This window comes from Nicotiana attenuata, unplaced genomic scaffold (genome assembly GCF_001879085.1).
Source record: "Nicotiana attenuata strain UT unplaced genomic scaffold, NIATTr2, whole genome shotgun sequence".
In the NCBI taxonomy this organism is placed as follows: Eukaryota; Viridiplantae; Streptophyta; class Magnoliopsida; order Solanales; family Solanaceae; genus Nicotiana; species Nicotiana attenuata.
This window is the reverse complement of record NW_017671236.1, coordinates 25,980-53,947: the sequence shown is the minus strand read 5'-3', so window position 1 is coordinate 53,947 and position 27,968 is coordinate 25,980. Positions and strand designations below refer to the sequence as shown.

Genomic DNA, 27,968 nt, shown 5'->3' with positions numbered 1-27,968 from the left:
TTAGAAATAGTACTTCTTCAGATGAACAACATTCGAATTAGAGGGTAAGCCGTCCAAGGTTTCAAGCTCATATGCACCCTTTCCTGCGATTCCATGAATCTTGTAAGGTCCTGCCCAATTTGGACTTAATTTTCCTGCATTAACTGCCCTCATGGATTGGAAAACTTTCTTAAGTACGTAGTCCCCAATATTGAAGTATCTGAGATGAGCCTTCCGATTGTAATACCACTTAATAACTTGTTTTTGTGCTGTCATCCTTATCATAGCAGTTTCCCTTCTTTCTTCAAGTAAATCCAAATTTACCCGCATCTCTTCTTCATTCGACTCTTCAGTAGCTTGAGTATATCTCGTGCTTGGCTCCCCTATTTCGACTGGAATTAAGGCTTCAGCTTCGTATTCAAGTGAAAACGGTGTTTCTCCCGTACTTGTTTTTGCTATTATTCGATATGCCCATAAGACTCCAGGTAGTATCTCTGGCCAATTGCCTTTAGATTCTTCCAGTCTTTTCTTCCAGTTGTTGATAATGACTTTATTTGTTGATTCAGCTTGTCCATTACCCACAGGATGGTAAGGAGTTGAAGTAATCCTTTTAATTTGCCAACTTTGGAAAATTTCTATGATTTGTGTACGTATGAATTGCGAGCTGTTATCACATACGATTTCCTTCGGCACCCCGAATCGGCATATGATATTCCTCCAGACGAAGTCTCTGACCTCTTTTTCTTGTACCTATTTGAAAGCTCCCGCTTCTACCCACTTAGTAAAATAGTCAATGAGCACTAATAAAAATCTTACCTTGCCTTTGGCTTGTGGTAGTGGACCCACGATATCCATCCCCCACTTCATAAAAGGCCACGGTGCAACGACTGGATGTAATAATACAGCTGGTCGATGCATGTTGTTACCATATCTTTGGCACTTCTCACATTTTGCCACAATTTTCCGCGTCTTCTTCCATTTTTGGCCAATAATAGCCGGCTTTAATCATGGTTTTTACCAAAGATCTTCCTCCAGCATGATTTCCACAATGTCCCTCATGTATTTCTCTCATCACGTATTTTGTTTGAGAAGGCCCGAGGCATCTTGTTAGAGGACCACCGAACATTTTTCGATAAAGATTGCCTTGATTTGAACAGTAGCGAGCAGCTTTTTTGCGAAGTGCTTGAGCCTTTTTCTTATCTTCATGTAAAATTCCATACTGCAAAAAATTGACAATTTCGTTCCTCCAATCCCAAGTTAGATTATTGTAATTTACCTCGTTTTCATCTTGATCAAGTACTGAATGAAACAAATGAATCACAGAAGCATTTTCTTCATTTGTTACTTCTGCAGCAGACGCAAGATTAGCAAGAGCGTCTGCCTCGGCATTTTCTTCCCTTGGTATCTGCATGACTTTCCAAGTTTGAAATTGCCTAACCAAATCTCGTGCCTTTTCCAGGTACTGCTGCATCCTCGCCTCTCTAGCTGTATAAGTCCCCTGCATCTGGTTAACTATGAGCTATGAATCGCTTTTGATTACGACTTGCTCTATTCCGAGCTCTCGTGCCAATTCTAAATCTGCAACCACAACTTCATATTCTACCTCATTATTAGTAATAGGATGACATTTTATGGCTTGTCGTATAGTTTCTCTCGTAGGTAGTACCAAAACAATGCCTAGACCTGCTCCTTTTACATTTGATGAACCATCAGTAAATAAGGTCCAAGTACCTGGATTAGACCCGTTAAATACCTGCAGTTCTTTTTCTGCCTCCAGTTGTATTCCCTGACTAAAATCTGCCACAAAATCTGCTCAAACTTGTGACTTTATTGCAGTTCTTGGTAGATATGTAATGTCGTATTCGCTTAGCTCTATAGCCCATTTGGCTAGTCTACCTGATAACTCTTGTTTATGCAGTATATTACGTAAGGGATAAGCAGTTACTACAGATATACGATGACATTGAAAATAAGGCCTTAACTTCCTAGATGCCATAATTAACGCGAGTGCAAGTTTTTCTAGATGAGGATATCGAGTCTCAGCATCTAATAATGACTTACTAACATAATAAATCGAAGATTTTTTACCTTGGTTCTCTCGAATTAACACAACACTTACCGCTACTTCTAAAACAGCAAGGTAAATGAGTAGTTTTTCCCCATCTTTTGGTTTTGCGAGCAATGGTGGATTTGATAGGTATACTTTCAAAATTTTAAGCGCCTGTTGACATTCTTCAGTCCATTCAAATTGATCTTGCTTTTTTAGAGCTGAAAAGAACTTGAAGCATTTTTCCGATGACTTGGAAATAAATCTTCCCAAAGCAACTATTCTTCCTGTCAGTCTCTGTACTTCTTTTTACTTGTCAGTATATCCGGAATTTCTTCAATAGCTTTAATCTGTGCGAGATTTACTTTAATGCCATGGTTAGAAACAAGAAATCCCAAGAACTTACCTGATGACACTCCAAACACGCCTTTCTCAGGGTTTAATTTCATGTTAAATTTATGAAGAATCTGAAATGTATCAAACAAGTGTCGAATATGATCCCCTGCTTGTTGTCACTTGACCAGCATATCATCTATATAAACCTCCATGGTTTTCCCTAGGTATTCTTGAAGCATTTTGGTCACCAGTCTTTGATATGTGGCCCCAGCATTCTTGAGTCCGAATGGCATTACTTTGTAACAGTAAGTCCCCCTGTCTGTGATGAAGGAAGTCTTTTCTTTATCTAGAGGATCCATTTTAATCTGATTATATCCTGAATAGGCATCTAAAAAACTTAACAATTCATGCCCTGTAGTAGCATCAATTAGTTGATCTATGTGCGGTAATGGAAAAGAATCTTTAGGGCAAGCTTTATTCAGATCAGTATAATCTACACAAACTCGCCACTTACCATTCTTTTTAGGTACTACAACAGTATTAGCCAACCAATCTGGATACTTTACCTCGCGGATAGACCCAATTTTCAAAAGTTTTTGCTCTTCATCTTGAATCACCTGGTTCTTGAAGGAGCCTTGCTTCCTTTTCTTTTGTTTGATAGGTGGGTACGATGGATCTTCATTTAATTTGTGGGTCATTTCCTCCGGTGGTATACCTGTCTTATCTGAATGGGACCAAGCAAAACAATCTGCGTTAGCTTTTAAAAATTCAATCAACTTACATTTCATTTCCGGGCTGAGGTTGGTTCCAATGTAGACTTTTCTGTCTGGACAATGTACAAATAGCTCCACAGCCTCCATTCATTTGATCGTTGTTTTGATATTTTCATTTTCCTCTGGTTTCCTGAATAGTATCACGCCTCGAATATACATCTGTTTGCCTATCTCCAGTTGAGGTTCGTGTTGAAGCGTCCTCAACTGCATTCTGTGATTGCTATTTTTTGTCACTTCCTGCGTTTGAGTCTGCCACGGAATTAATGCTTCATGAAGCTTGTTGGTCACCACGGATTTGTCGTATCCCCCATTATGATGGAAATTTGATAACTTAATGTAAGGTAGATGGTACAACGTCCATTTCGTGAATCCATGGTCTACCGAGAATCATATTGTAGGCCATATCCATTTCTACTACCTGAAATTTCGTATCTTTGACCACTCCTTCTGCGAATGTGGTGAGTATTATCTCCCCTTATGTTACGACGCTCGAATTGTCAAAGCTAGACAAGGTGTGTGCCTTGGGTACCGGCTTATCATCAGCTTGCATCTCGTTTACCCTCTTAACAGAATGATATTCACGGAACTATCTGGATCAATCAAAACTCGTTTTACATTAGTGTCATGTACAAGTAAAGATATTACCAGTGCATCATTATGCGGGGTTAGCGCGCCATCTGCATCTGCATCATCAAATGTAATACTATCTTCTTCCAAAACTTGTCGAACTCGCTTCCCGTGTGTAACTGTTATTTTTGACACTTTCTTTGCTGCCGTATATGTTACACCATTTATCTCTTCTCCTCCACTTATGACATTAACTGTCCTTTTTGGTGAAGGGGTTTTTGGAGGCTCCTGCCTATTCTTCATATATGCTTGCTTTCCCTTTTCACTAAATAGTTCGGTTAGATACCCTTGTTTTAATAAATGTTCAACTTCACCTTGCAGCAATCTACAATTCGTCATTTGTGACCGTGATCATTGTGAAACTCGCACCAAAAATCTGGATTTCGCCTGTTCGGATTTGATCTCATTTCTTTTGGCCAGCATACCTTGTCTCCCATGCTTCTTAAAATAGCCACCAATTCAGATGTGCTAACATTAAAACTGTAATCGTCGATCTTTGCCTTCGAGCTTTTGTCATCATCTCGTGTCTCTCATGAGTTTCGTTCTTTTTTGAACCTTGATGATGAACCTGACTCTCTATCTCTTTATCTATGATCGTACCTTGGGTTTTTCTGTTTTGAACGTGAGTCTCTTCCTGCTGGTCCCATGTAGAGCTCGTACCTATTTTTACCGGACCTTTTTTCATTTTCAGCTCATCTTGAACTTACCCTTTCATCCCTTCGAGATTGAATGATGGTATCTTCCTCTATCGGCAGCTTTGTGTTGTATCTGTTATAAACATCATTCCAAGTTGTTGCTGGAAACTCTCGTAAACTTTCCTTGAGTCTCCTCGTGTCTTCTGAACTTCTTTAATTTAGATTACTGGCAAATGCCATAGCTGCCCAGTTATCAAGTATACGTGGTAACATTATCCTCTCACGCTGGAATCTGTCTACGAATTCCCTGAGCAGCTCCGCATCTCCTTGCTTTATTTTAAAAATGTCCTCTATTTTTTTTCAACTTTTTTAGCTCCCGAGTGTGCTTGATAAATGAATTTGCAAGCTCAGCAAAAGAATCTATAGAATTTTTGGGTAAAAGAGAATACCATGTTAATGTTCCCTTAGTGAGCGTTTCTCCGAATTTTTTGACCAATACTGATTCAATTTATTTCTTGGTCAAGTCGTTGACTTTTACACCGGTTGTGAATGCAGTTAAGTGATCCCGTGGATCAGTTGTTCTATCATATTTCGGAATATCGGGTATGTTGAATTTCTTCGAAATGGACAGAGGAGCAGCACTTGGCTTCCAAGGTTGTTGTGAATATTTGTCCATGTCTATTCCCTTGATTACAGGCGGCACTCCAGGTATTTGCTCGATGCGGTCGCTCTGCTCCTTGAGCGGTTTCTGCAAAGTTAGTACTAAATTTTGTAAATCAGAATTAACTGGGTTACCTGACCCTCCATCACGAGATTTGCTAGGAGTTCCTCCACTGCCCGAGTTAACGAGTCATAAGCGAGGATTTTTTAAAGTGTTGTTGTTGGGAGTAGGTGTTGGTGGCACAACCGGCAGCTGGTTAGCGAAAGCCTCAAGAGCATTGCTGACCTGTTGAGCGATCAACTTTTTCAAAGCTTCATTAATAGCCTCATCATTTTCAAACTAATCATTCATATTTGACTGAGGTCCATCAAGAGTTCCTTCTCGAGATTGCCGAGGAGAATTTCGTGGGGAAGGGACCGGGGTTCCATTGCCTTGAGGATTCTCCTGGTGTTGATGGTCTCTTGGGTTGTTGTCATTGACATTCGACATGATTGATTTGACAAAAGAGTCGATTTAAAAAGTAATAGATTATCATATTCCCGATAACGGAACCAATTTGTTTAACCAGAAAATAGAAATTTCGGTCAAAGCTAAATTTTAGAAGAACTCGGGTTACTGATAATCAAATTTGGAACAAATAAGAAGAATTGATTTAAACGATAGCTGAGTAAAAGAAAGAAAAGTAACTCAGTGTGTTCCAATAATATTTTGTGTCCTTACAAATATTTATTCCTCTCCTTTTATAGCTACTTCTAAGTAATACGTTTCTTTCTTCTCACAACAGAGTCATTATGAGCAATTAATGGCATTAATGTAATGTTATAATTAGCAATCGTAACTGTTTCGTGACGATTCTGTAACGTTTTCCATCATTGATGCTCATTAATTATGGATAATACGCATCTGTACTTTTTGCTATCTAGGTTCATTCCTCCGATATCTCTTCAAATTACCAAGAGGTCCGAGTAACCATCCCTTCTCATTTTCTGGTATTCTTGCCCGTACCTGTTAAGTCTCATAGCCCTTCAAATACTCTCTGCCAGTTGTCACGCTTTTATTAATCCACGTGTCTTGTCATGTCAGCATATAATTAAAATCAAACGTTAACTTGATTTTTCCCAATACAGCATCATGGTTCGATATAACTCGAGGTTGAACCCTGGCCCATCATGTTTTGGTCTCGATTAGCCATACAAAAAGGGCAAACCTGATTTTGACCGTATACAATATTCCTATATAATTGGATTGAGATGAACATAAATAGAGCAATACACATGCATGGATAGTAAAAATTCATATTACTCCGTCTGAACTTGCTTTGATTGAAGCATAATTGTTGTTGTGATGGAATATAACAACAATTAATCCATATGTTTGTTTTATATTATAAGAAAATACCCTACCCATTTTCTCCTTTATATTAGTTGAATGATTAATTGGATGGAAATATACTATTTCATATTTTAGCTAACAAAAAAAATGATTTAGACTTCTTCGTCTTAACTGTGGAAAAGATCGAAATTGCCCGAAAGCCTAAAAGAATGAAAATGGAAGCCTTGAATTCATTCCTTATTTTCTCTTTAAGAAACAAAGTTCATCTTGGTTTGCAGAATGACCTATTTTCCTTGTATGACAAGTTCTTAGAACATGACTTTGAACACAATGTAGGAAGCTTCTAATTCTTTTACAAGTTTTTGTCTAATACTATAATCATTAGGAATATTAGCATTATACTAATAAAATCATATTTTTTTAAGAGTAGTCAAACATTTTTACAATATAGTTCCTTATATTATGCATGATTGCTCAACTTATACTATAAAAGTTTGTTCACACGCAAATTACCATGTCCTAGGTTTTGTCTTCACTTAAAAGCACACGAATATCTTACTGAATTACCAGCAAATTGTGGTGGATAAATATTCTTTTATTCTTTACTACTAAACGTCTTGAGTTCAACCTTTTAGTACGAAGTTGTTGTTTAACCAAAAAATAGATTTATTGGTCAAAGTCTAAACTTAGAAGAAAACGGGTTACTGGTAACCAAGTTTTACTTCACTTTCACAATGTTATTTAGGAAACAAAAATAAGAATGGTAAAGAAAATATACTAAAAGAAATAAAGAATAAATTGATGGACAAATTATAAAATCAAGGCTGAGAACTTCGATATAGCAAAGAAGTTGTAAAGAGTATATTTCAATAGTACTTGGAATCTGTCCTTACAAATAAGATTTTGTGTCCTTATATAGGAGTTTACAATCATAAATGTTTCCTCACATAATTTGGATTTATTATGGGCATTAATTGTATTGATTGCCCGGTACCTCAGATAGTTGTAACTGGTGTATTTTTTGCTATAAATGTCTTATAACTGTTCTGATTCCCCTTTCTTATTTACTTCCGGTTCGTGTATCTTCCCTTCTTTTGGTTCTTATTCATTCCATCCTTGCCTTTTCTTTGGCAACTATAAAGCCCGGTTCTATTCTATGTACTGTCTAGTGGGTGTTTCTCCCGTGCCTTCCTCTCCCAATTAATTTTATTATTGAGAATGCCACTTGTTGTTGTATCACTGCTCCACGCGTCATGCTTCATCAGCATACTGACATTCCACGTGTATGCTATTTTTACACCAATACAGATAGTCCCACACTTTCTGAATATTCTCTACTAAATATTCGGGAAGTGGAAAGCTTTTATGGCGGGAATTCTCTATCGTCGTTTTTCGAATATAATCATCTCTCCTTTAGAACCGATGCGACGTACATCACATCTATTTAATGCCCATGCCACATGGCTTCTAACGATTGGTTCTGCAGTTTCTTAACGCTTTTTAGGGTTTTTCTGCGGCCGCGTCAATCACGAAGTGCCGGTTCCATTATGACGCTTCATAATGACCAACTTTAACAATGGTCATTTCTCTTTATGAAAAATCCATTCTTTGTTGATTTCTTGGAGTCCTTCCTTTTCCATATTCATTACCTTCTTCTTGCTTTACATTTTTCTGCATTTTTCTTCTGTATTTTTCTTTTAAACAATCATGTCTTCTCCAGATCTCCATAAGGTTGTGATTGTTTACGAATTTGTTCCTTCTAATGCTCCCACTAGAAGTAGGAAGGGTGGTAGGCTTCGTAGTCTTGGTTCAATACCCAACCGTGGTTCCTCCTCTCAGAGTAGTGCTGCCAAACCTTCTTCCTCTAAGCCTAGGGCTCCTTTAACCCCCAGATCTTCTTCCAAAAATAGAGACTCAACTGATCATGTACGTGAACCCACAGTTGCAGAGATTGTTCCTCAAGAATTTTCTTTTTTAACTGATCGCGAATCCATGAGAAATCAAGTTTCCTCTATATCTTCCATCAGTCCTGCCGACCTTTATCCAACCTTAATTACTACTGATCTTATTTCCCTGGTTCGAAGAGAATGTAATTGGAAATCAGATTTCCTTGTCTTACTTCCCGGTTCCAACCAGAGAATTACTTCATACCAAGCTGGTTATTCTGTTGTTTACACTTACCCTTTTACTTTAGGGTTCAAACCACCTATCGACCTAGTAATCATTGAATTCTGCCATTATTTCAACATGTGTCTTGGACAAATTGGCCCCATTGTTTGGATGGATGTTGCATGCCTTCGTTATTTATCATATCTAGCTTCTATGCCTTTTTCTTTCCGACACTTGCTTCATATTTACTCTCCTAAACTATTTTGTGAAAGAGTTTTTTCTCTTGTGGCTAGAAGTAAGAGAGTACTGTTTAGTCCTGAAGATGATAGGGACCGTGGCTGGTATGCCCGTTTTGTTGTTGTTCCCACTAGTGCTCTAGTAGGTGAAGAAAACATGCCTTTTCCAGAAAAATGAGATTTTGCACGTAAGCTTTCCCCTTTTCTTTTCTTCTTTATTTTTTTTTTAAAAAAAAAACTCATGTGATCACGTGCTTTCTTTTTCAGCAACCATGGAAGTTTTTGAGGAAATTCCAAACTTTCGTGCTTGGGTAGATAAATTGCTAACTGTTGCCCTTATGGAGAAGAGATCTTGGAAATACCTTTCACAGAGATTTGGCTGGAAAGTGAAGGCGAACGGTACTTCCTTTGCTTACTATCTTTCCTCTCCTCTTCCTTGTTGGTTTGAGAGTTTTTTATTTTGCCCTTTTTTTAATTAGGGTTTCCCATTCGTGGCATTAGTCTTGCGTCTGTTCCCTCAACCATGCTTTCTATGAGTCTTGCTCAGGAAAGAATTTTAAGTGCTTCTTCTTCTAAAAGGAAAGCTGATGGAGCCCGTAGCTCTGAGGATAAAGAAGAGAAAGAGGAGGGTTCTTTAGTGCGAAGACCACAAGTCAGGAGGCGCGTAATTTCTGATGATGAAGCTACTCCTCCCATGATCCTCCAACAAGTTCAGTCCCTTTTAGACTCTTTGATGAGCCAGAGAGTGCTCTTTTAGTGGTTTCTTATGATGTTGTTGTTGATAGATTGTTTGCTCATGGCTTCAAGGGTGATGAAGCTTCTGGGCCTGTTTCCGAGGGTTTGCCCCTTGCCACCCTTCCAGCTTCAGTTTTCATTACCCCCCCTCCCCCCGTGTCTTTACCTATTGCTTCTCCTACTGTTACTCCCGTGGCCGCGTCCACTTCGTCTGCTATTCCCGTAGCTGCTTCCCACATAGAGACTGGATCCTCTATCAGCGGGATGACAATGAAAAGAATTGTTGTTGAGGTTCCCGAAGATGGGAGTTTACTAAGAAAATCGGGTCAAGTTGATGTATGGTTGAAGCCCTTGATTGGCCCAATAGAGAAGAAGAAGTTAGAAAGCCATAGCTCATTGACTTGGATGAACGATATCGTCCATTCTTCTTTGAAGGTACAATCTTAACTATACTTCCTTTCTTTTCTCTTTCTTATTCATAAATCTTCCTGCTTTTTTGCAGATCAACTTGATTGACACAGAGCTTATGAAAGGATTTTTCAAGCGGAGCAGCAAGTTGTAGACTTTCGCACCGAAGCTGACAACTGGAGGGAACAATTCGAAGGTCTACAACTGGAGAAAGAAGTTTTGGCAGAAGAAAAGAATGTTTTGAAACAACAAATGAAGATGATTGCTGCTGAATTAGCAGTTGAAAAAGCTTCTTCTAGCCAAGTTGAAAAGGACAAAGATATACTTGAATCTTCTTTCGCTGAACAGCTTTCCAAGGCAACTGTGGAGATAAGGAGTTTGAAAGAACTCCTTAATCAAAAAGAGGTTTATGCGGGAGAATTGGTTCAAACACTTACTCAAGCTCAAAAAGATCTCCGTACCTCTACCAATAAGATTCAGTTCTTGGAAAGTTCTCTCGCTCCTTTGAAGACAACTTATGATGCCTCTGAAGCAAAAAAAGAAGAGCTGAGAGCTGAGATTGACCAGTGGGAGAAGGACTATGAGACTCTCGAGGATAAACTGTCATTGGATGTGAGCTGGGCTTTTTTAAACACTCGTCTTGAGACTCTAATGGAATCCAACCACGAAGGTTTTGATCTTAATGCTGAGATTGCTAAGGCTAAAGAAGCAATTGATAAACTCAGCAACGTCAAAGCTTTTCTTCACCTGAAGATCCCGCAGGTGATGGAAATGGACTCATTCCTGGTGGTGCTGATGTTCATGCCTCTTCTTCTCAAGTTAATCCTTCTTCTCCCATTAGTGATGCTCCCGTGGATGATATCCTTAGTTTTTGGTTTGTTCAACTTTTTGGAAGTTTGTTATTTTTTCTTTCAGGAAGGTTGTTTTTTGGTTACCCCTATCTTGTTTTGGGATTTAATGACAAACGAATACCTCTGTTTTTTCCCAAAGTTTAATTTATGTGTTTCGGTTACTTTTGCCGTTTACTTTGCTCTTTGATATTTGAGTTTTTATTTTGCTCTTTGATATTTGAGCTTTTTCTCTTGCATTTGAAAATGCTCTAATAATCCGTGACTTTGATAAACACGGGTTTTTACAAAAGAGGGCCCTTTTATGTAAACAACACTGATGAAGATGACGTCTCATCTTCATATTGGTGTAAATATATGAAAGACGAAATAGATAAAAAGGAAATAGTTTGAGGAAGTTTCATGATTTAAACTGTCAAATAAATTTGGTACATGATTTTCTCTATTATTCATACAACACTTTCACAACTGCTTTCTTTGTAGTAGATTTTTAGATACAAAATCGGGTTTATTATCCCGTGACTAAATTTTGGCCTTAACCTAAAAACTCGTAGGAACTTGAAACGTATCTTATATTCTTCTTGCGAGTTCACACCTTCTCAAGGTTGCTTCAAGGTTTTTGATTCAGGCTTGATTTTTTGGCTCTTTTGCTTCTTTGTCCATATGTATAGTCCCCCCCGGTATTAGAGCTTTGAAGTATGAAATCTCGAATACTGGATTGCTCATTCTTTTTGGTCCATTCCCTGTAAAGGAAAGTACACACGGGACTCGGAGATATACGTTTAGATGATGACTGCTTAACCCTTTCTTTCCATCAGAAAAGTTGCAGCCTTTACCGGAAATAATTCAGTATTCCGCGTGTCTTTCGGGTCTAATATCATCATTTGGTACGAGCTAACTTTTTGCCTATCATCTAAAATTTTTAGTAAAATTCAAAAGAACAAAATAAAATTATATTTCATTGATACCTGACCATCGGTACTTCCTTTATCTAGAAGTAATACTTCTTCAAATGAACAATGTTCCAGTTTGACGGTAGTATACTTCCATCCATACTCTCCAACTCATATGTTCCCTTTCCAGCGATACCTCGAACCCTATAAGGGCCTTCCCAATTTGTACTTAACTTTCCCGCATTAGCCTCTTTCGTTGATCGAAACACCTTTTTGAGGATGAAGTCCTCAATCTTGAAGAACCTCAGATTTGCTTTCCTGTTGTAATATCGCTCAATCATCTATTTTGAGCCGCCATCCTTATTAGCGCTTCTTCTCTCCTTTCGTCACCTAAATTCAGATTCGTCTGCTTCTTCTTCATTTGATTCCTCAGTAGCATGTGTGTATCTCGTACTTGGTTCACCTATTTCTACTGGAATTAAGGCTTCAGTGCCATAAACGAGTGAAAATGGAGTCTCGTCCGTACTTGTTTTCGCTGTTGTTCGATAAGCCCATAATACCCCTGGTAACACTTCCGGCCACTTGCCTTTTGATTCTTCTAGTCTCTTCTTCAAGTTATTAATAATAACTTTATTCGTTGACTCAGCCTGCCCATTGGCTACAGAATGGTATGGCGCAGATGTAATCAGTTTAATCTGCCAACTTTGAAAGAACTCTGTGATATTCGCTCCTATGAATTGTGGTCCATTGTCACACACGATTTCTTTTGGAACTCCAAAACAACAGATAATGTTTCGCCAAATCAAGTCCCTGACCTCTTTTTCTCGCACCTGTTTGAAAGCTCCTGCTTCTACCCATCTTGAAACATATAACACAAACCAAGGCGCGAATAACATCCATTTCGCCCGATGATATACATGTGGTAACAACTGCGCAAGAACAAACAAATCCAAACCGATACAGAATACACATTCTCATTAGGCTCAAAAGCAGCCTCCAAACCAATTTTTGATCATCCCCAAACATGTAATTAACCTTCCAAAAGTCCGTAGCAACCTTTCCATAACACCTACCATCAATCATCCAATCCTCAACATTTCTTCACAACCCGCAGTTAAGGAATAGTCTGCCAATGAGAACATCCAGTCTCTAAACCTCACGATTACCAGAATCTTCATATCCAATTCCAACATCGCTACTCAAATGGTTTATGTGTCACCTATACTCCATCATTCTACGAAAAAATACTCATGAATCAACACACAATGCATCTGCCAACATGCGAACTCTCCTCCGGTGGGAACAGATAGTGCCAGCAAAACCTTAGACACCCGAAATCGTCCATGTCATCAAGACCTCATATCCCTCCCTCCAAAGCTAAACCGCAACCTTGTATATGCAACTTTTCAACCCCATACGGCGCATCGCCCCTAACATGCTAACTCGTGACACCACGAAAATCTCATAGTCAACTCTAAACCATAAGCAAATTGAACACCTCATCAACCGAGAATCTTTCATTTAACTCAATCTAGGAGAACACCACCATATGAAATATAGCTTCTATACATGTGTAAACACCAACTCCGGCCATGGTCATAACCATGATGAATTCTTCGGAACTCAGTAACACATAATCGAGTAATCAGAACCAATCACCTCTAACTCAACCGAGTCACGCAGACTGGTAACCCAATCCAATATGATCGCCCCAAGGGAACTTCCTCAAAACTTGAAGCCATTTCTTGCATCACTCCAACATTGACATGTCGACCTTTCTTGACAAGGAAATACCGCAGATTCGATTACCATTCGCAACCGTTTTCAAGCCCACCCGTAGACAAATTCAAAAGTCCTTAAAGGCTACATAAGACCTAGAACTTGCCAGAACCTTCTCGATAACCACTCATCTTACTCTAATCTTCAATACACAGCTAATACGCGTCGAGCAACACGTGCTTCACCAGCATAAGCCTATTCAAATAAATAACCAAGCAATCTCTCGGTCTGGAAACTGATACGGCCCATGATCCTACAATTCGAACGTCATTAGCAGACTCCACCACTTAGCTCAAAGCCATAGAACACCTCATCAGCAACCCAAAGTACCATATCTTCACAGCATGCCCCGATCTCGCATGACTATTTAGCTGAATACTTCAAAAACTCATGCAATTCTGATCATAAAATACCCCGAAGACTCTGCCAAGCGCTTACCCCTCATTGCAATAGTCAAACAACTTCCCCAAATGCTCTGAAATGATGACATATGCACTCCACCGAATGGAAACCTCATACGAGACACACGATCCAAACTCATCATGCAGGAGATGGCCCACCGGTTATACTCAAATTGACACCTTGCCATGAACCCACCTTAATCACAATAGCCAGGCCACCAGCCAATCTTCCTAAATCTATGCTTACCAACCAGACATATGAACCCGCCTCATACCACAAATGAACGACTAGAAGATTTAACACAGCATCTGCTTCTGAGGTTAGAAAACACATCGCGATGATAACCAAGCATCCATAGCCCTTCGTAATCTATCTGCAGCATTATCAATCATCGACACATAGCGAATACTGAGTGCACAACATCACATATGAGCGATTGGGAAGAGTCAAAGTTGTAGATTTCAAGCTGAAACAAGGTCGCACGATAAGGAAAGAAGAAAGGAATTTTTTCCTAAATGCCCTGTAGCCTCCCGAAGATAGGTAGGATGTCATCATACCGATCCGCAGGACCTCTACTAGACACTTGCTCATGACTCGTAGAACCTACGAACCTAGGGCTCTGATACCACCTTGTCACGACCCAAAAATCACTAGTCGTGATGGCACCTTACTCGATCCGCTAGGTAAGCCAACTAACAGAAAATATAATCCAAATGAGATTATAGGAAAAATAGAGAAGAATTATCTGAACATTTACAATTTGACCCAAGAACTGGTAGTACGAACCATGAGCTTCTAAGACTTGGAATTTACAAAGCTGGTACAAATAATCAGCTTTTGAAATTTACATAACAGATTAGAAAAACCTAAGCTACCAAGGACAAGTGACAGCCATATCCAGAATGCACGAACATCTTCATAGTCAGCACCCGACATCACCAGCAGCTCCGCTTCAAAAATCTGCACGCAATGTGCAGAAGTGTTGTATCAGTACAACTGACCCCATGTACTGGTAAGTATCTTGTCTAACCTCGTAGAAGTAGTGACAAGGCTTTTTTTAGTTAAAAGATACTTACTGATAAAACCTTCACCGTAAATCAGCAATAGAACTATACCACAATATAGAAGAATGCATAAAACAGATACGTAAAACAATAACCGAGTGTTAGCAGAGATCACAATTTGGCATCTTCAAATACCTCGCCCAATCCTTTCCTTAGAATGAAACCAATAAATCACAGTAGTCACTTCATAACTCTCATAGCATGAGAAATGTACTCAGATATCAAGTCAATTACACGGAAACACCCTATGTGTTTTTATCTCATCCTCACCTAATATATGCATAACCGTACCAACCATTAACAGGAATTACCAAGTAGGAAATACGCAAGTAGCAATAATGAACGAGGATGTACATGTGAGAAACAGTAATAGAATAGGCGGAAGGCATGTGAGTAATGACCGTAATTGAAAGACAAAGAATATTAATTTCAACTAACTAGCATAGTGGAGGCCTAGATACCGGTATAACAGATATGAAGGAAACACATGATCTTTACAAGTTAACAAGTAGAGGCATGAATGACTAACATAGAAAAATAGCTTGTACTAACGTGCAACAGAATAGGTACGACATGGGTATGATTATAATAGCAGGAAATAGGCATGGTATTTGCAAGTTAAACAAGTAGAAGACATGGGCAACACAACAACAATTGAGATAGAGATCAAGGACATGACAATAACAACAAGTCACACAAGATCAATAAGTACCACAATAACAACTCAAGGTAAAGGCATAAACGTATACACGAAAATAGATATCACATCATAATGCATGTCCCTCGTCCTCACCAGCACAGAAACACCCATCGTGCCATGATCTCACGATAATAAAAGCATAGCAATATAAATGAAATGGCACGGCATCACCCTTCATGATTTAACTCTCAAATGACATGGCACCGCATCCCCCTTCGTGTTTTTACTCTCAATAATGTGGCACGACATTACCCTTCGTGCTTTTACTCTCAATAATATGCCACGACATCACCCTTCGTGCTTTTACTCTCAATAATATGGCACGGCATCACCCTTCTTGCTTTACACTCTCCCTCACATGATAATGTATATACAATGGCACGGCATCACCCTTCGTGCTTTACGCTCTTCCTTCCAAGCATATGTATATTAATGACAAACAAGGCAGGAAGCATAAATAACATCAAGGAGAGTGTTTAAACGGATATTCCAAACGAATCCAAATCACAACTTCCCAATGCCAACAATAGTTCAATAACCCTCAAGGATCGTGTTATTCAAGTGTTTCAATGATCTGCAACACAAGTATAGAATCTAGTATCTCAAGAATATCGTCCGTAGTAATGTATTAATTATTACGCTTAATGATGACCGAATTAGACACATCAATGTATTCTCAGAATTTTCGTCAAATTTGATCGGGATTAAATAAGCTAAGTCTTGATTTCTAACATTTAAGACTATGTCAGTATCTAAGAGTCAAGTAAGGCCTGAAGCAAGAAGGTCACGTAATTCTACAAACACAAATATAACATAATCTACCCCCCGAGCATGATTAACCCTGGCACATACATATACGCTTGTCACCTCATATATGTATCACCCCCGCATGTAGCAAACAATGTCAAATAGGAGGAAAAATTCCCTCAACAAAGTTAGATAAGACACTTACCTCGATTCGGCTAACCCAACACTCAATTTAGCCTTTTTCCTTAAAAAATTCGCCTCCGCTCGGCTCACTCTAGCGAACGACGACCAATGATTTGGTATGAAAATCCTTTTCCAAAATCGCCTCTCATGGAAGCTAGGGTTCAAAATATATCAAAATGAAGCTAAGTCTCGGAATTCTCGGCATTTAACAGGATGCGGATGTCGCATTTGTGACATGGGGTTCGCAAATGTGAACATCTTATCGCAAATGCGAACCAGAAGATTTCTTGTCAAGGTCGCGTTTGCGATCCAATACTTCGCAAATGCGAAGACCAACATTTTGCAAAAGCGACAGTAATCTTCGTGAATGCGAATCTTCCCCAGAAGCCCAGATTTTGCAAATGCGATGGCTGCTTCGCAGTTGCGGCTATCGCATTTGCAACAAAGATATCGCAAATGCGATGATACAGTACCAGCAATCAAAGTTTATGAAAAATTCATTCCGAAACCAATCCGAAACTCACCCGAGCCCCCGAGGCTCTAAACTAGCTATGCACCCAGGTCCAGAAACACAACACGAACTCGCTCGCGCGATCTAAACATCAAAATAACCTCTAAAACCACGAATCGAACGCCAAAATGCATGAAGATCAAACTAACTTCAATAACTTCTAGAATCGTAACCAAGCGTCCGAACCATATCAAATCAACTCCAAATAGCGCCAAATTTTGCAAACAAGCTCTATATGACAAAACAAACCTACTTGAAGCTTCAAATCACGCATAACAACCTCGAAAATGATGAATCTCACCTCAAGTCAAAATCAATGAACTTTGAAACTTCAACTTCTACAACCGATGCCGAAACCTATTAAATCACGTACAATTGACCTCAAGATTTGGACACAAGTCACATTTGCCATTACGGAGCTACTCCAACTTCCGGAATCGGAGTCCGACTCCGATATCAAAAAGTCCACTCCCGGTCAAACTTCCCAAAAATCCAACTTTTGTCATTTCAAGACTAATTCGACTACGGACCTCCAAATTACGCTCCTAAGTCCAAAATAAACCAACGGAGCTAACGGAACTCCCTTTCAAGGTCAAATGCTAAAAGTCAAACTTGATCAACTCTTCCAACTTAGAGCTTAAATCTTGAAGTTCATTCTTCCAAATCGATTCTGGATAACATAAAAACCAACACCGATAATTTACGCAAGTCATAATATATCATACGGAGATATTCGAGCCGTCAAAACACCAAGCAAAGTGCAGATACTCAAAACGACCAGTCGGGTCGTTACAACAAAATTGGGTTTTTTTATCACATGACTAAATTTTGGCCTTAACCTAGAAACTTGTATGAACTTTGAATGTATCTTGTATTCTTATTGCGAGCTCACACCTTCTCAAAGTTGCTTCACGATTTTTGATTCAGGCTCGATTTTTGGCTCTTTTGCTTCTTTATCTATATATATAGTCCCCCCAATATTAGAGCTTTGAAGTATGAAATCTCGAACACTGGATTGCTCTTTCTTTTTGGTCCATTCCTTAAAAAGGAAAATACACACGAGACTCGAAGATATACCTTTTAGATGATGACTGCTTAACCCTTTCTTTTCATCAGAAACATAGAAACCTAGACCGGGAATAATTCAGTATTCCGCGTGTCTTTCGGGTCTAAAATCATCATTTGGTACGGGCTAGCTTTTTGCCTATCATCTAAAATTGTTAGTAAAATTCAAAAGAACAAAATAAAATTATATCTGAATGATAATACTTGACCGTGGATATTTCTTTTATCTAAAATAATACTTCTTCAAATGAGCAGTGTTCCAGTTTGATGGTAGTATGTTGCCATCCATAGTTTCCAATTCATGTTTTCCTTTTCCAGCGATGCCTCATACCCTATAAGGGCCTTCCTAATTTGGACTTAACTTTCTCATATTAGCCTCTTTCGTTGATCGAAACACCTTTTTGAGGACGAAGTCCCCAATATTGAAGTACCTCAAATTTGATTTTCTGTTGTAATATCGCTCAATCATCTGTTTTTGAGCTGCCGTCCTTATTAGCGATGCTTCTCTCTTTTCCTCTACAAAATCCAGATTTGTCTGCATCTCTTCTTCATTTGATTACTCAGTAGCATTTTTATATCTTATGCTTGGTTCACCTATTTCTACTGGAATTAAGGCTTCAGTTCCATAGACGAGTGAAAATGGAGTCTCGCCCATACTTGTTTTCGCTGTTGTTCGATAAGCCCATAATACCCCTGGTAACACTTCTAGCCACTTGCCTTTTGATTCTTCCAGTCTCTTCTTCAAGTCATTAATAATAACTTTATTTGTTGACTCAGCTTGCCCATTTGCTACGGGATGGCATGGTGCAGATGTAATCCGTTTAATCTGCCAACTCTAAAAGAACTCTGTAATTTTTGCGCCTATGAACTGTGGGCCATTGTCACACACGATTTCTTTTGGAACTCCGAAGCGACATATAATGTTTTGCCAAATAAAGTCCCTGGCCACTTTTTCTCACACTTGTTTGAAGGCTCCTGCTTCTACCCATTTTGAAAAATAATCCATTAAGACTAATAGGAATCGTACCTTTCCTTTAGCTTAAGGTAATGGACCTACGATATCCATGCCCCACTTCATGAAAGTCCAAGTCGAGATAACTAAGTGTAACAACTCTGCTGGGCGATGCATGTCATTGGCATATCGTTGACATTTGTCGCACTTGGCTACAAAGTTTTCTGCTTCTTCCTCCATTTTTGGCCAACGGTATCCGCTCTTATTAAAGTCTTCACCAAAGATCTTCCCCCTGCATGATTGTCGCAGTGTCCCTCATGTACTTCCCTCATCACGTATTCTGTTTGTGAAGGACCAAGACATTGTGCTAAAGGTCCACCGAACATCTTTCAGTATAAGTTCCCACGAATTAAGCAATACCGGGCGGCTTTTTGGCGAACTTCTTCTTGTCTTTGGGTAAGATTCCGTACTGCAAAAAGTTAACAAACTCGTTCCTCCAATCCCAAGTTAAATTGTTAAAGTTTACCTCGTTCTTGTCTTGGTCGAGTGCCGAATGAAACAAATGTATTACAATAGCATTTTCTGCATTTGTTATCTCCGTAACAGATGCGAGATTGGCCAACGCATCTGCTTCTGCATTCTCCTCCCTGGGTATTTTAACGACTTTCCACGATTGAAATTGTCTGACTAGTTCTCGTACCTTTTCCAGATATTGTTGCATTCGTAACTCTCTTGCTATGTAAGTCCCCTGCATTTGGTTAACTACTAGCTGCGAGTCACTTTTTATTACAATCTGTTCTATGCCAAGCTCTCGTACTAGTTCTAGACCTGCAATCACAGCTTCGTACTCTGCTTCATTGTTAGTGATGGGATAACATTTTATTGCTTGTCTTATGACTTCCCCTGAAGGTTGAATTAAAACAATACCTAGGCCCGCGCCTTTAACATTCGAGGAACCATCAGTAAATAAAATCCAAGTCCCCGGTTAGATCCGGTAAATACCTGTAATTCCTTTTCTGCTACAGGAATTAAATTCGTGCTAAAATCTGCTACGAAATCTGCTAAAACTTGAGATTTTATTGCAGTTCTGGGCTGATATATGATATCATACTCACTGAGTTCTATTGCCCCCTTAGCTAACCTACCAGATAGTTCTTGTTTATGCAATATATTTCTCAGGGAGAAAGCAGTTATTACAGAGATGGATGACATTGAAAATAAGGTCTCAACTTTGTAGATGCCATAATTAATGCTAAAGCAAGTTTTTCTAGATGAGGATATCGTGTCTCAGCATCTAACAAATATTTACTAACATAATATATCGGACATTGTTTACCTTTATCCTCTCGTACCAGCACCGCACTTACCGCCACTTCTGACACAGCAAGGTAGATAAGCAGCCTTTCTCCATCTTTTGGTTTGGCTAGCAAAGGCGGATTTGACAAATACGATTTCAGGTCCTTGAGGGCTTGTTGTCATTCATCAGTCCATTCAAATTGATTCTGTTTCTTCAATACTGAAAATAATTTAAAACTTTTTCACGATGACTTTGAAATAAATCTCCCCAGGGTTGATATTCTTCCTGTTAATCTCTGCACTTATTTTTTGCTTGTGAGTACATCCGGTATTTCCTCAATAGCTTTGATTTGTGAAGGATTTACTTCAATTCCCCTGTTAGAAACAAGAAAACCTAAAAACTTACCTGAAGCTACGCCGAAAGCACATTTTTCTGGATTTAGCTTCATATTATATTTGTAGAGAATCTGGAAAGTGTCTGACAGATGTTGAAAATGATCTCCCGTCTGTGCTGATTTTACTAGCATATCATCAATGTAGACTTCCATAGTCTTTCCTAGATGTTCTTGAAACATTTCAGTTACCAATCTTTGGTACGTGGTTCCAGCGTTTTATAGACCAAAGGGCATGACTTTGTAACAATAAGTCCCCATGTCCGTGATAAACAAAGTTTTCTCTTCATCTATAGGATCCATCTTTATCCGGTTATATCCTGAGTATGCATCTAAAAAATTTAATAGCTCGTGTCCTGCGGTTGAATCAATTAGTTGATCTATGTGTGGCAAAGAGAATGAATCTTTTGGACAAGCTTTATTTAAATCAGTATAATCTACACAAACTCGCCATTTCCCATTCTATTTTGGAACTACCATAGTATTAGCTAGCCATTTAGGATATTTTACCTCTCGTATTGACCCAATTTTTAAAAGCTTTTGTACCTCGTCTTGGATTACTTGATTTTTGAAGGATCCCTGCTTCCTCTTCTTCTGCTTGACATGCGGATATGATGGGTCCTCATTTAGTTTATGGGTCATCACCTCCAGTGGTATACCTGTCATATCTGAATACGACCAAGCAAAGCAATCCGCATTAGCTTTTAAAAATTCAATTAACTTACCTTTCATTTCTGTGCTCAGGCTCGCTCCGATGTAAACTTTTCTGTCTGGCCAGTATATAAATAACACCACCGCTTCGAGTTCTTCGGTAGTTGTCTTAATGTTTTCATTTTCTTCTGGATCTTGAATAACATCGGGTCTTGAATCAACATCAATTTGTGCTGGAATGCCTTCAGTTGAGGTTTGTATTAACACATCCTCAACTGAATTCTGTAACTGCTATTTCTTGCCTGCAACATCGTTTGCCGTGCTAGTAGCCCCCAATGAATTAATACTTCTAGAAGCATGTCGATCTCCACGGATTTGATGAATCCATTACTGTGAAGGAAATTTGATACCTTGATGCAATGTGGACGGTACAACATCCATCTCGTGAATCCATGGTCTTCCTAGGATTATATTATAAGCCATATCTGTATCTATCACCTGAAACTTTGTGTCCTTGATAACCCCTTCTGCAAATGTAGCAAGAACTACTTCCCCTTTTGTAATAACACTTGAATTATCAAACCCAGACAAAGACCATGCCTTTGGTATCATTTTGTCGTTAACTTGCATTTCATCCACCACTCTTAGTAAAATGATATTTATGGAACTACCTGGGTCAATCAAAACTCGTTTTACATTAGTATCATCTACAAGTAAAGATATTACCAGTGTGTTATTGTGAGGAATCATCAAGCCGTCAGCATCTTCGTCATCAAATGTTATACTACCTCTTTCCAAGGTTTGGCGTATTCGCTTCCCATGAGTGACTGTGACTTTTGACGTCTTCTTTGCAGTTGTATAAGTCACACCATTGACTTCATCTCCCCCGGTTATTACATTAACTATTCTTTTTGGGACGGGGGTTTAGGAGGTTCTTGTCTGTTCTTCATATATGATTGTCTACCCTTCTCGCTGAACAGGTCAGTTAGATAACCTTGCTTCAACAAATGCTCGACCTCTCCTTGTAATAACCTGCAATCCGTTGTTCTATGGCCATGATCGTTGTGAAATTCACACCAATAATCTGGATTTCTTTTGCTTGGGTCTGATCTCATTTCATTAGGCCACCGCACCTTATCTCCCATACCTCTTAAAACAGCCACCAACTCAGAGGTACTGACATTAAAACTATAATCTCCGATTCTTGCATGTGTGCTTGAGTTATCACCTCGTATGTCCCATTCCTTTCTGAATCTAGATGAAGAACCCACATCTTTCTGTCTTGATCTCGATTCAGATCGTAATTTTTCCTGTTTGGACCGAGAATCTCGACCTGCAGGACCCATGTAAGGCTCGTACCTGTTCGTCCCGGGTCTTTTTTCTAATTCTGAACGTCTTGACCCTGCTCTTTCATCAACCCTCGGTTGTGCAACCGTATCTTCTTCTATCCGCAGCTTTGTGTTGTATCTATTGTACACGTCATTCCAAGTTATTGCTGGAAATTCTCGCAATCTTTCCTTAAGTCTCCTCGTGGCTTCTGAACTTTTCTCATTTAGATTACTTGCCATGGCTACCCAATTGTCTGGTACTCGTGGTAACATCATCCTCTCTCGTTAGAATCTATCCACAAACTCTCTGAGTAGTTATGTGTTTCCTTGTTTTACCTTAAAGATGTCTTCCATCCTTTTTTCAACTTTCTGAGCTCCCGAGTGTAATTTTATAAATGAATTTGCAAGCTCAGCAAAAGAATCAATAGAGTTTTCAAGTAAGAGAGAATACCACGTTAATGCTCCTTTCGTGAGTGTTTCACCAAATTTCTTAACCAAAACCGATTTGATTTCCTGCTTGGTTAAATCATTGCCTTTCACGCCAGTTGTAAACGCAGTTACGTGATCTTGAGGGTCAGTTGTTCCATCATATTTTGGAATGTCAGGCATTTTAAACTTCTTAGGAATCGGCAAAGGTGCTGCACTTGGCTTTTAGGGTTGTTATGAATATTTATCAATATCTACTCCTTTAATCACATGAGGTACACCAGGTATTTGTTCTATGCGATCATTTTGCTCTTTCAGCTGTTTCTGCAGAGTTAGTACCAAGCTTTGTAAATCAGAGTTATTTGGTGTACCTGACCTTCCATCACGAGATTCATTAGGAGTTCCTCCGCTTCCAAAATTGGCGAACCCTGAGCGTGGGTTTTCCAGGGTTGAGGTATTGTTCGGAGGAGGAGTTTGCGACGCAGTTGGAAATCCCCTAACAAAGGCTTGAAGAGCTCTGTGCACGTGTTCTGCGATCAATTGTTTTAAAGCATCTTGTTCAACAGTCTGCTCGTCCCTTGATGATCATTCACGTGTGATGTTGATCTTTCAGGTGACCCCTCACGGGACTGTTGAGGAGATCCTTGCGGAGAAGGGAATGGTGGAGTTGCTCCCTCCTGTAGGTTCAACTAGTTATTTTCGTTGACAGTTGACATGGTTGGCTGTCAGAAAAAAAATTTGGAAAGGGAAAAGATTATCATATTTTCGGCAACGGAACCAATTTGTTTAACCAAAAAATAAATTTATCGGTCAAAGTCTAAACTTAGAAGAAAACGGGTTACTAATAACCAAGTTTTACTTCACTTTCACAATGTTATTGAGGAAAAAAAATAAGAATGGTAAAGAAAATATAATGAAAGAAATAAAGAATAAATTGATGGATAATTTATACGATCAAGGCTGAGAACTTCGATAAAGCAGAGAAATAAAGAGTATATTTCAATAGTACTTGGAATCTGTCCTTACAAGTAAAATTATGTGTCCTTATATAGGAGTTTACAATCATAACGGTTTCCTCACGTAATTTGGATTTATTATAGGCATTAATTGTATTGATTGCCCAGTACCTCAGATAGTTGTAACTGGTGTATTTATTGCTATAAATGCCTTATAACTGTTTCGATTTCCTTCTTTATTTACTTCCGGTTCGTGTATCTTCCCTTCTTTTGGTTCTTATTCATTCCGTCCTTGCCTTTTCTTTGGCAACTATAAAGCCCGGTTCTATTCTATGTACTGTCTCGTGGGTATTTCTCTCATGCCTTCCTCTCCCAATTCATTCTATTATTGAGAACGCCACTTGTCGTTGTATCATTGCTCCACGCGTCGTGCTTTGTCAGCATACTGACATTCCACGTGTAATGCTCTTTTTACACCAATGCAGTTATCTTTGGTAGTAGAGCTTTACCCTAAAGTAAAACATTCCAATGTGAATCCGAATTAATTAAGTCACAAAATACATGCCGGACATTGAGTACGAAGTGAAATACAGATCTTTCGAACATATACACAAAAAAGGACACTTCCATTAATAAATTGACATGGGAATTAATTTTCTATTTTAGAGATCAAAGTACTGCAGCCGCACCATGACATCAATGTTGAGCATGCTCAAGTCTAAGCAAGGATCATTAAACCTAATCATTAGCTATCTAACCGGCCACATATTAAGATTTTTCATCTTTTATTATATTATAATTTTTAAGCTTATCATTTTCTCGTCAAGAAGTGAAGATGATCTCATGGGACGGCTAACGGACCCACTTTTGTCAAACAAAATATTTGTCAATATTATACCAAATTCCAGTTAGATTTTAAAATAGTAATTAACCACGAAAAGCATGCTAAGTATACAATATGTAACCTTTTGTTATTAATCCAAGATATTTATTCCCTTTGTTTCCAAAAAAAAAAGTTAGGTTTGGAAAGCGAGAGTCCAAATTATCTAGTTTTGACCTGCATTAATGTATCAAAACCTTAAAATTCTTTTGAAATAATATCTACTTAAAAATTATATAGGAAGGGCATATATAGTAGTCGAAGAAAAATAAACTTTTGTAAAAAAAAATGTATTGTACATTTGTACCATTCGTTATGTAATACTACTACTGTTTGTGGCTCTAGATGCTTGAGTGATGATTGTTACCTAAACTGCGAGTTATATACCGTAATCACGAACTACCGTTTTTTCTTTTTTATTTTTAGAGTGTGTTTTGTATGACGGAAGTAATTTTCACTGATTCTTCATGAAGATATTTTTTGATTGGTGAGTAAAAAATATTTTTTGAAAAATATATAATTAAAGATTAATAATAATATTAGCAAATCGAAGAGTGTTTTAATAATAGATAATATGTCTAAGTGATAACTAAAGCAAATAACATGAACTTTGTGCAAGTATTGCCGGTTTATTGTCACAATTCGGCTTTTAAGCTCCCGTTTAGCCATAGATTTTGGCTTCATTTTTTCAAAAAGAAAAATAAAATGAAAACATTGTTTGTTTATAAAATATGATCATGTTTTGGGAGAAAAATTTTCAAAAAATTTCTAGTTCCCAAAAACTAGTTTAGGGCAGTTTTTAGGTGAAAATTTTTCTTCCCTCACAAAACTTCAGCTTTTTTGTCCAATTAAAATGCATGTCCAAACACAACTTCAATTTTTAAAAATTATTTTTCAATACAATTTCAAAAACTCTTTTTTCAAGTTTCAATCAAATCTATATCCAAACATTTAACTTTGTGGTATCGACATAGTGCATAAATACATAGCAGTAGGTGCACACATCAATAATGACTTAAAAACTGGGAATATTCGTATTGGATCAAAAGAGGATAACTGCTGAACTGATATTTTACAGAAGACAACAGGAAATTACAAGATAACAACTTAAACAAGCATTACAACGTACAGACTACAGACTACAGACTACAGAAACTTTTATTCTTTCCATCCTTGCTGATAAAAGTTGAGCTGGCAATGGAGTGACCATCAAGAGTACAACAACAACGACAAAAAAACCCAGTATAATCCTATAAGTGGAGTCCAGGGAGGGTAGCGTGTGTGCAGACCTTACCCCTACGGTAAAGGCAGAGAGACTGTTTCCAATAGAAACTCAAAAAAGAAAGCAATAGTATAAACAATAAGTGACCATCAAGGGTAGGAGATTAAAAAACCATCTCCTTAACATTGGTCCTAATTTATAAACAACTAGAGCAAAAGCTAGTAATTAAACAGCCAAAAATACAGTAAAACAACATAACTAGATAGTCATGATAGTATTGATACTGGCTACAGTCCTAGATGTAAAAGCTAACTAGTGAAATTTACCTCTGCAAAAAAGGCAAAAAATATGCAGCCATTCTGCAGATATTGTTTCAGGTGTAAGAAGGAAAGACAAATTGGAGAATTCAAAAGGATCTCCAAAATTTCTCAGGCCTATCAAGAAGTTTGATGTTCCGTCTACAGAAGGTCTAATTCTAAGCCAACGTGTTCCTCTGCGGGTTTCATCGTGCCTTGAAGATCAGAATTATGAGGTTTCTGCTGATGAACATCTCCAAAATTTATAGTTTGGGGCAAGATGAGATTATTGTTAGTATCCAAATCATCCCAAACTGGACTTCCTGGACCCCAACCTACTGGTATTGCATTTAACCAAGCCTCAAAATCAGATAATGTTGCACCCCAATTCTCCACATTCCCTTGAACTCCATCAATAGCTATAACCTCACTTGATCCTGTTTCCTCTTCAAAATTGCCACATTCAGATGGTGGCTGTTGAGGTTGTTTCAACTGAAGATTCTCTGGTGATGCTGCTTTGTTTTTATCAAGGAAGAGCTCGGGAAAATTGAGCTTCGCATTCTCTCCTCGTAACTTATAGGCCTCGCGATCATAAGCCATGGCTGCATCTTCAGCAGTATCAAAAGTACCAAGCCAAAGACGAGTCCTTTTACGAGGAAGACGAATCTCAGCTACCCATTTACCCCAATGCCTCTGCCTTACTCCTCTGTACAGTTTCGTCGTTGAATAAGGATGCTGTAACAGAGGACTAAACAGGGGAACCCTGTTACTCTGTCCCGACTTATTCAACATTGTAGTCCTCCCTCTTGGACTTAAATTCAGTGTTTCATTACAATGCTGCAGCTGATGCTGGAATGGTCCCAATTCCCTTGAAAAATATTGTGGGTGTTGAGCGGTAAAGGAGATCATTTGCTGCTGATTTTGATGCAGCGGCCGAAACAGAGGCGTGTTGTTTGATATTAATTGATGTGAACATTCCGTGGGTTGCTGAGTTCCATCTAAAGCAAAAGGAAAAACGACCATCGACGAAGGAGAAGTAGAAGAAGATGTAGGAGAAAATGCTATGTGTGTGGGAGCATTATAAGGAACAGAGGGTGGTAACAGAGTTTGGTGGGATGAAGAAACAGAGGATTGAAAACAGAGTTGGTTTTCAGGAATTTTGATCTTCTTTCGAAAGCTAGTGTTCAAGTCTTTGCCGTTATCTCTCTGCCAATTCATTTCTTCTTCCAAAGGTTTCTTTGATTTGCTATTACAATTCTTGGCGCTAGCTTTCTTGAATACTAAATCACAAAATGAAAAAACTAAGATATCAGGGAATTGAGAACTTAAAAGGACAAAGAACAAGCGCCGCTCAATAAGTTTAGTGGCCAAAGCTAAACTTTAATGTTAGGCCCTTTTAAAAAAAATTATATTGTTGTAAAACCTACCTATCTATTTATACTATATTAAAAGTACGAAAGCCCTTAGCGAAATGTTGTTCGTCTTTTTTATCCTTCAAA

General features: G+C 38.5%; 2 protein-coding genes across 2 annotated transcripts; both read right to left on the bottom strand.

The window, feature by feature from the left end:
- Positions 1-1,483, bottom strand: LOC109206908. The gene is made up of 2 exons (XM_019369778.1): positions 1,325-1,483; positions 1-507 (listed from the first exon to the last, which is right to left on the bottom strand). The coding sequence occupies exons 1-2, from the start codon at positions 1,481-1,483 to the stop codon at positions 1-3; spliced, it is 666 nt and encodes a 221-aa protein (XP_019225323.1).
- Positions 1,484-26,370: 24,887 nt separating this feature from the next.
- Positions 26,371-27,687, bottom strand: LOC109206907 (ethylene-responsive transcription factor ERF054-like). The gene has a single exon (XM_019369777.1). It carries the CDS (start codon positions 27,685-27,687, stop codon positions 26,632-26,634), a length of 1,056 nt encoding a protein of 351 aa, XP_019225322.1. The 3' UTR covers positions 26,371-26,631.
- Between the last annotated feature and the right edge of the window lie 281 nt (positions 27,688-27,968).

Bases quoted from the DNA above. Each gene is read 5' to 3' on its own strand.
- LOC109206908 (XM_019369778.1), bottom strand. From the start codon at position 1,483: ATGCAGGGGACTTATACAGCTAGAGAGGCGAGGATGCAGCAGTACCTG. The intron at 508-1,324 runs GTAACAAATGAA...AACAACTGGAAG, and splicing joins ATCTTGCGTCTGCTGCAGAA to AAAAGACTGGAAGAATCTAA.
- LOC109206907 (XM_019369777.1), bottom strand. From the start codon at position 27,687: ATGAATTGGCAGAGAGATAACGGCAAAGACTTGAACACTAGCTTTCGA.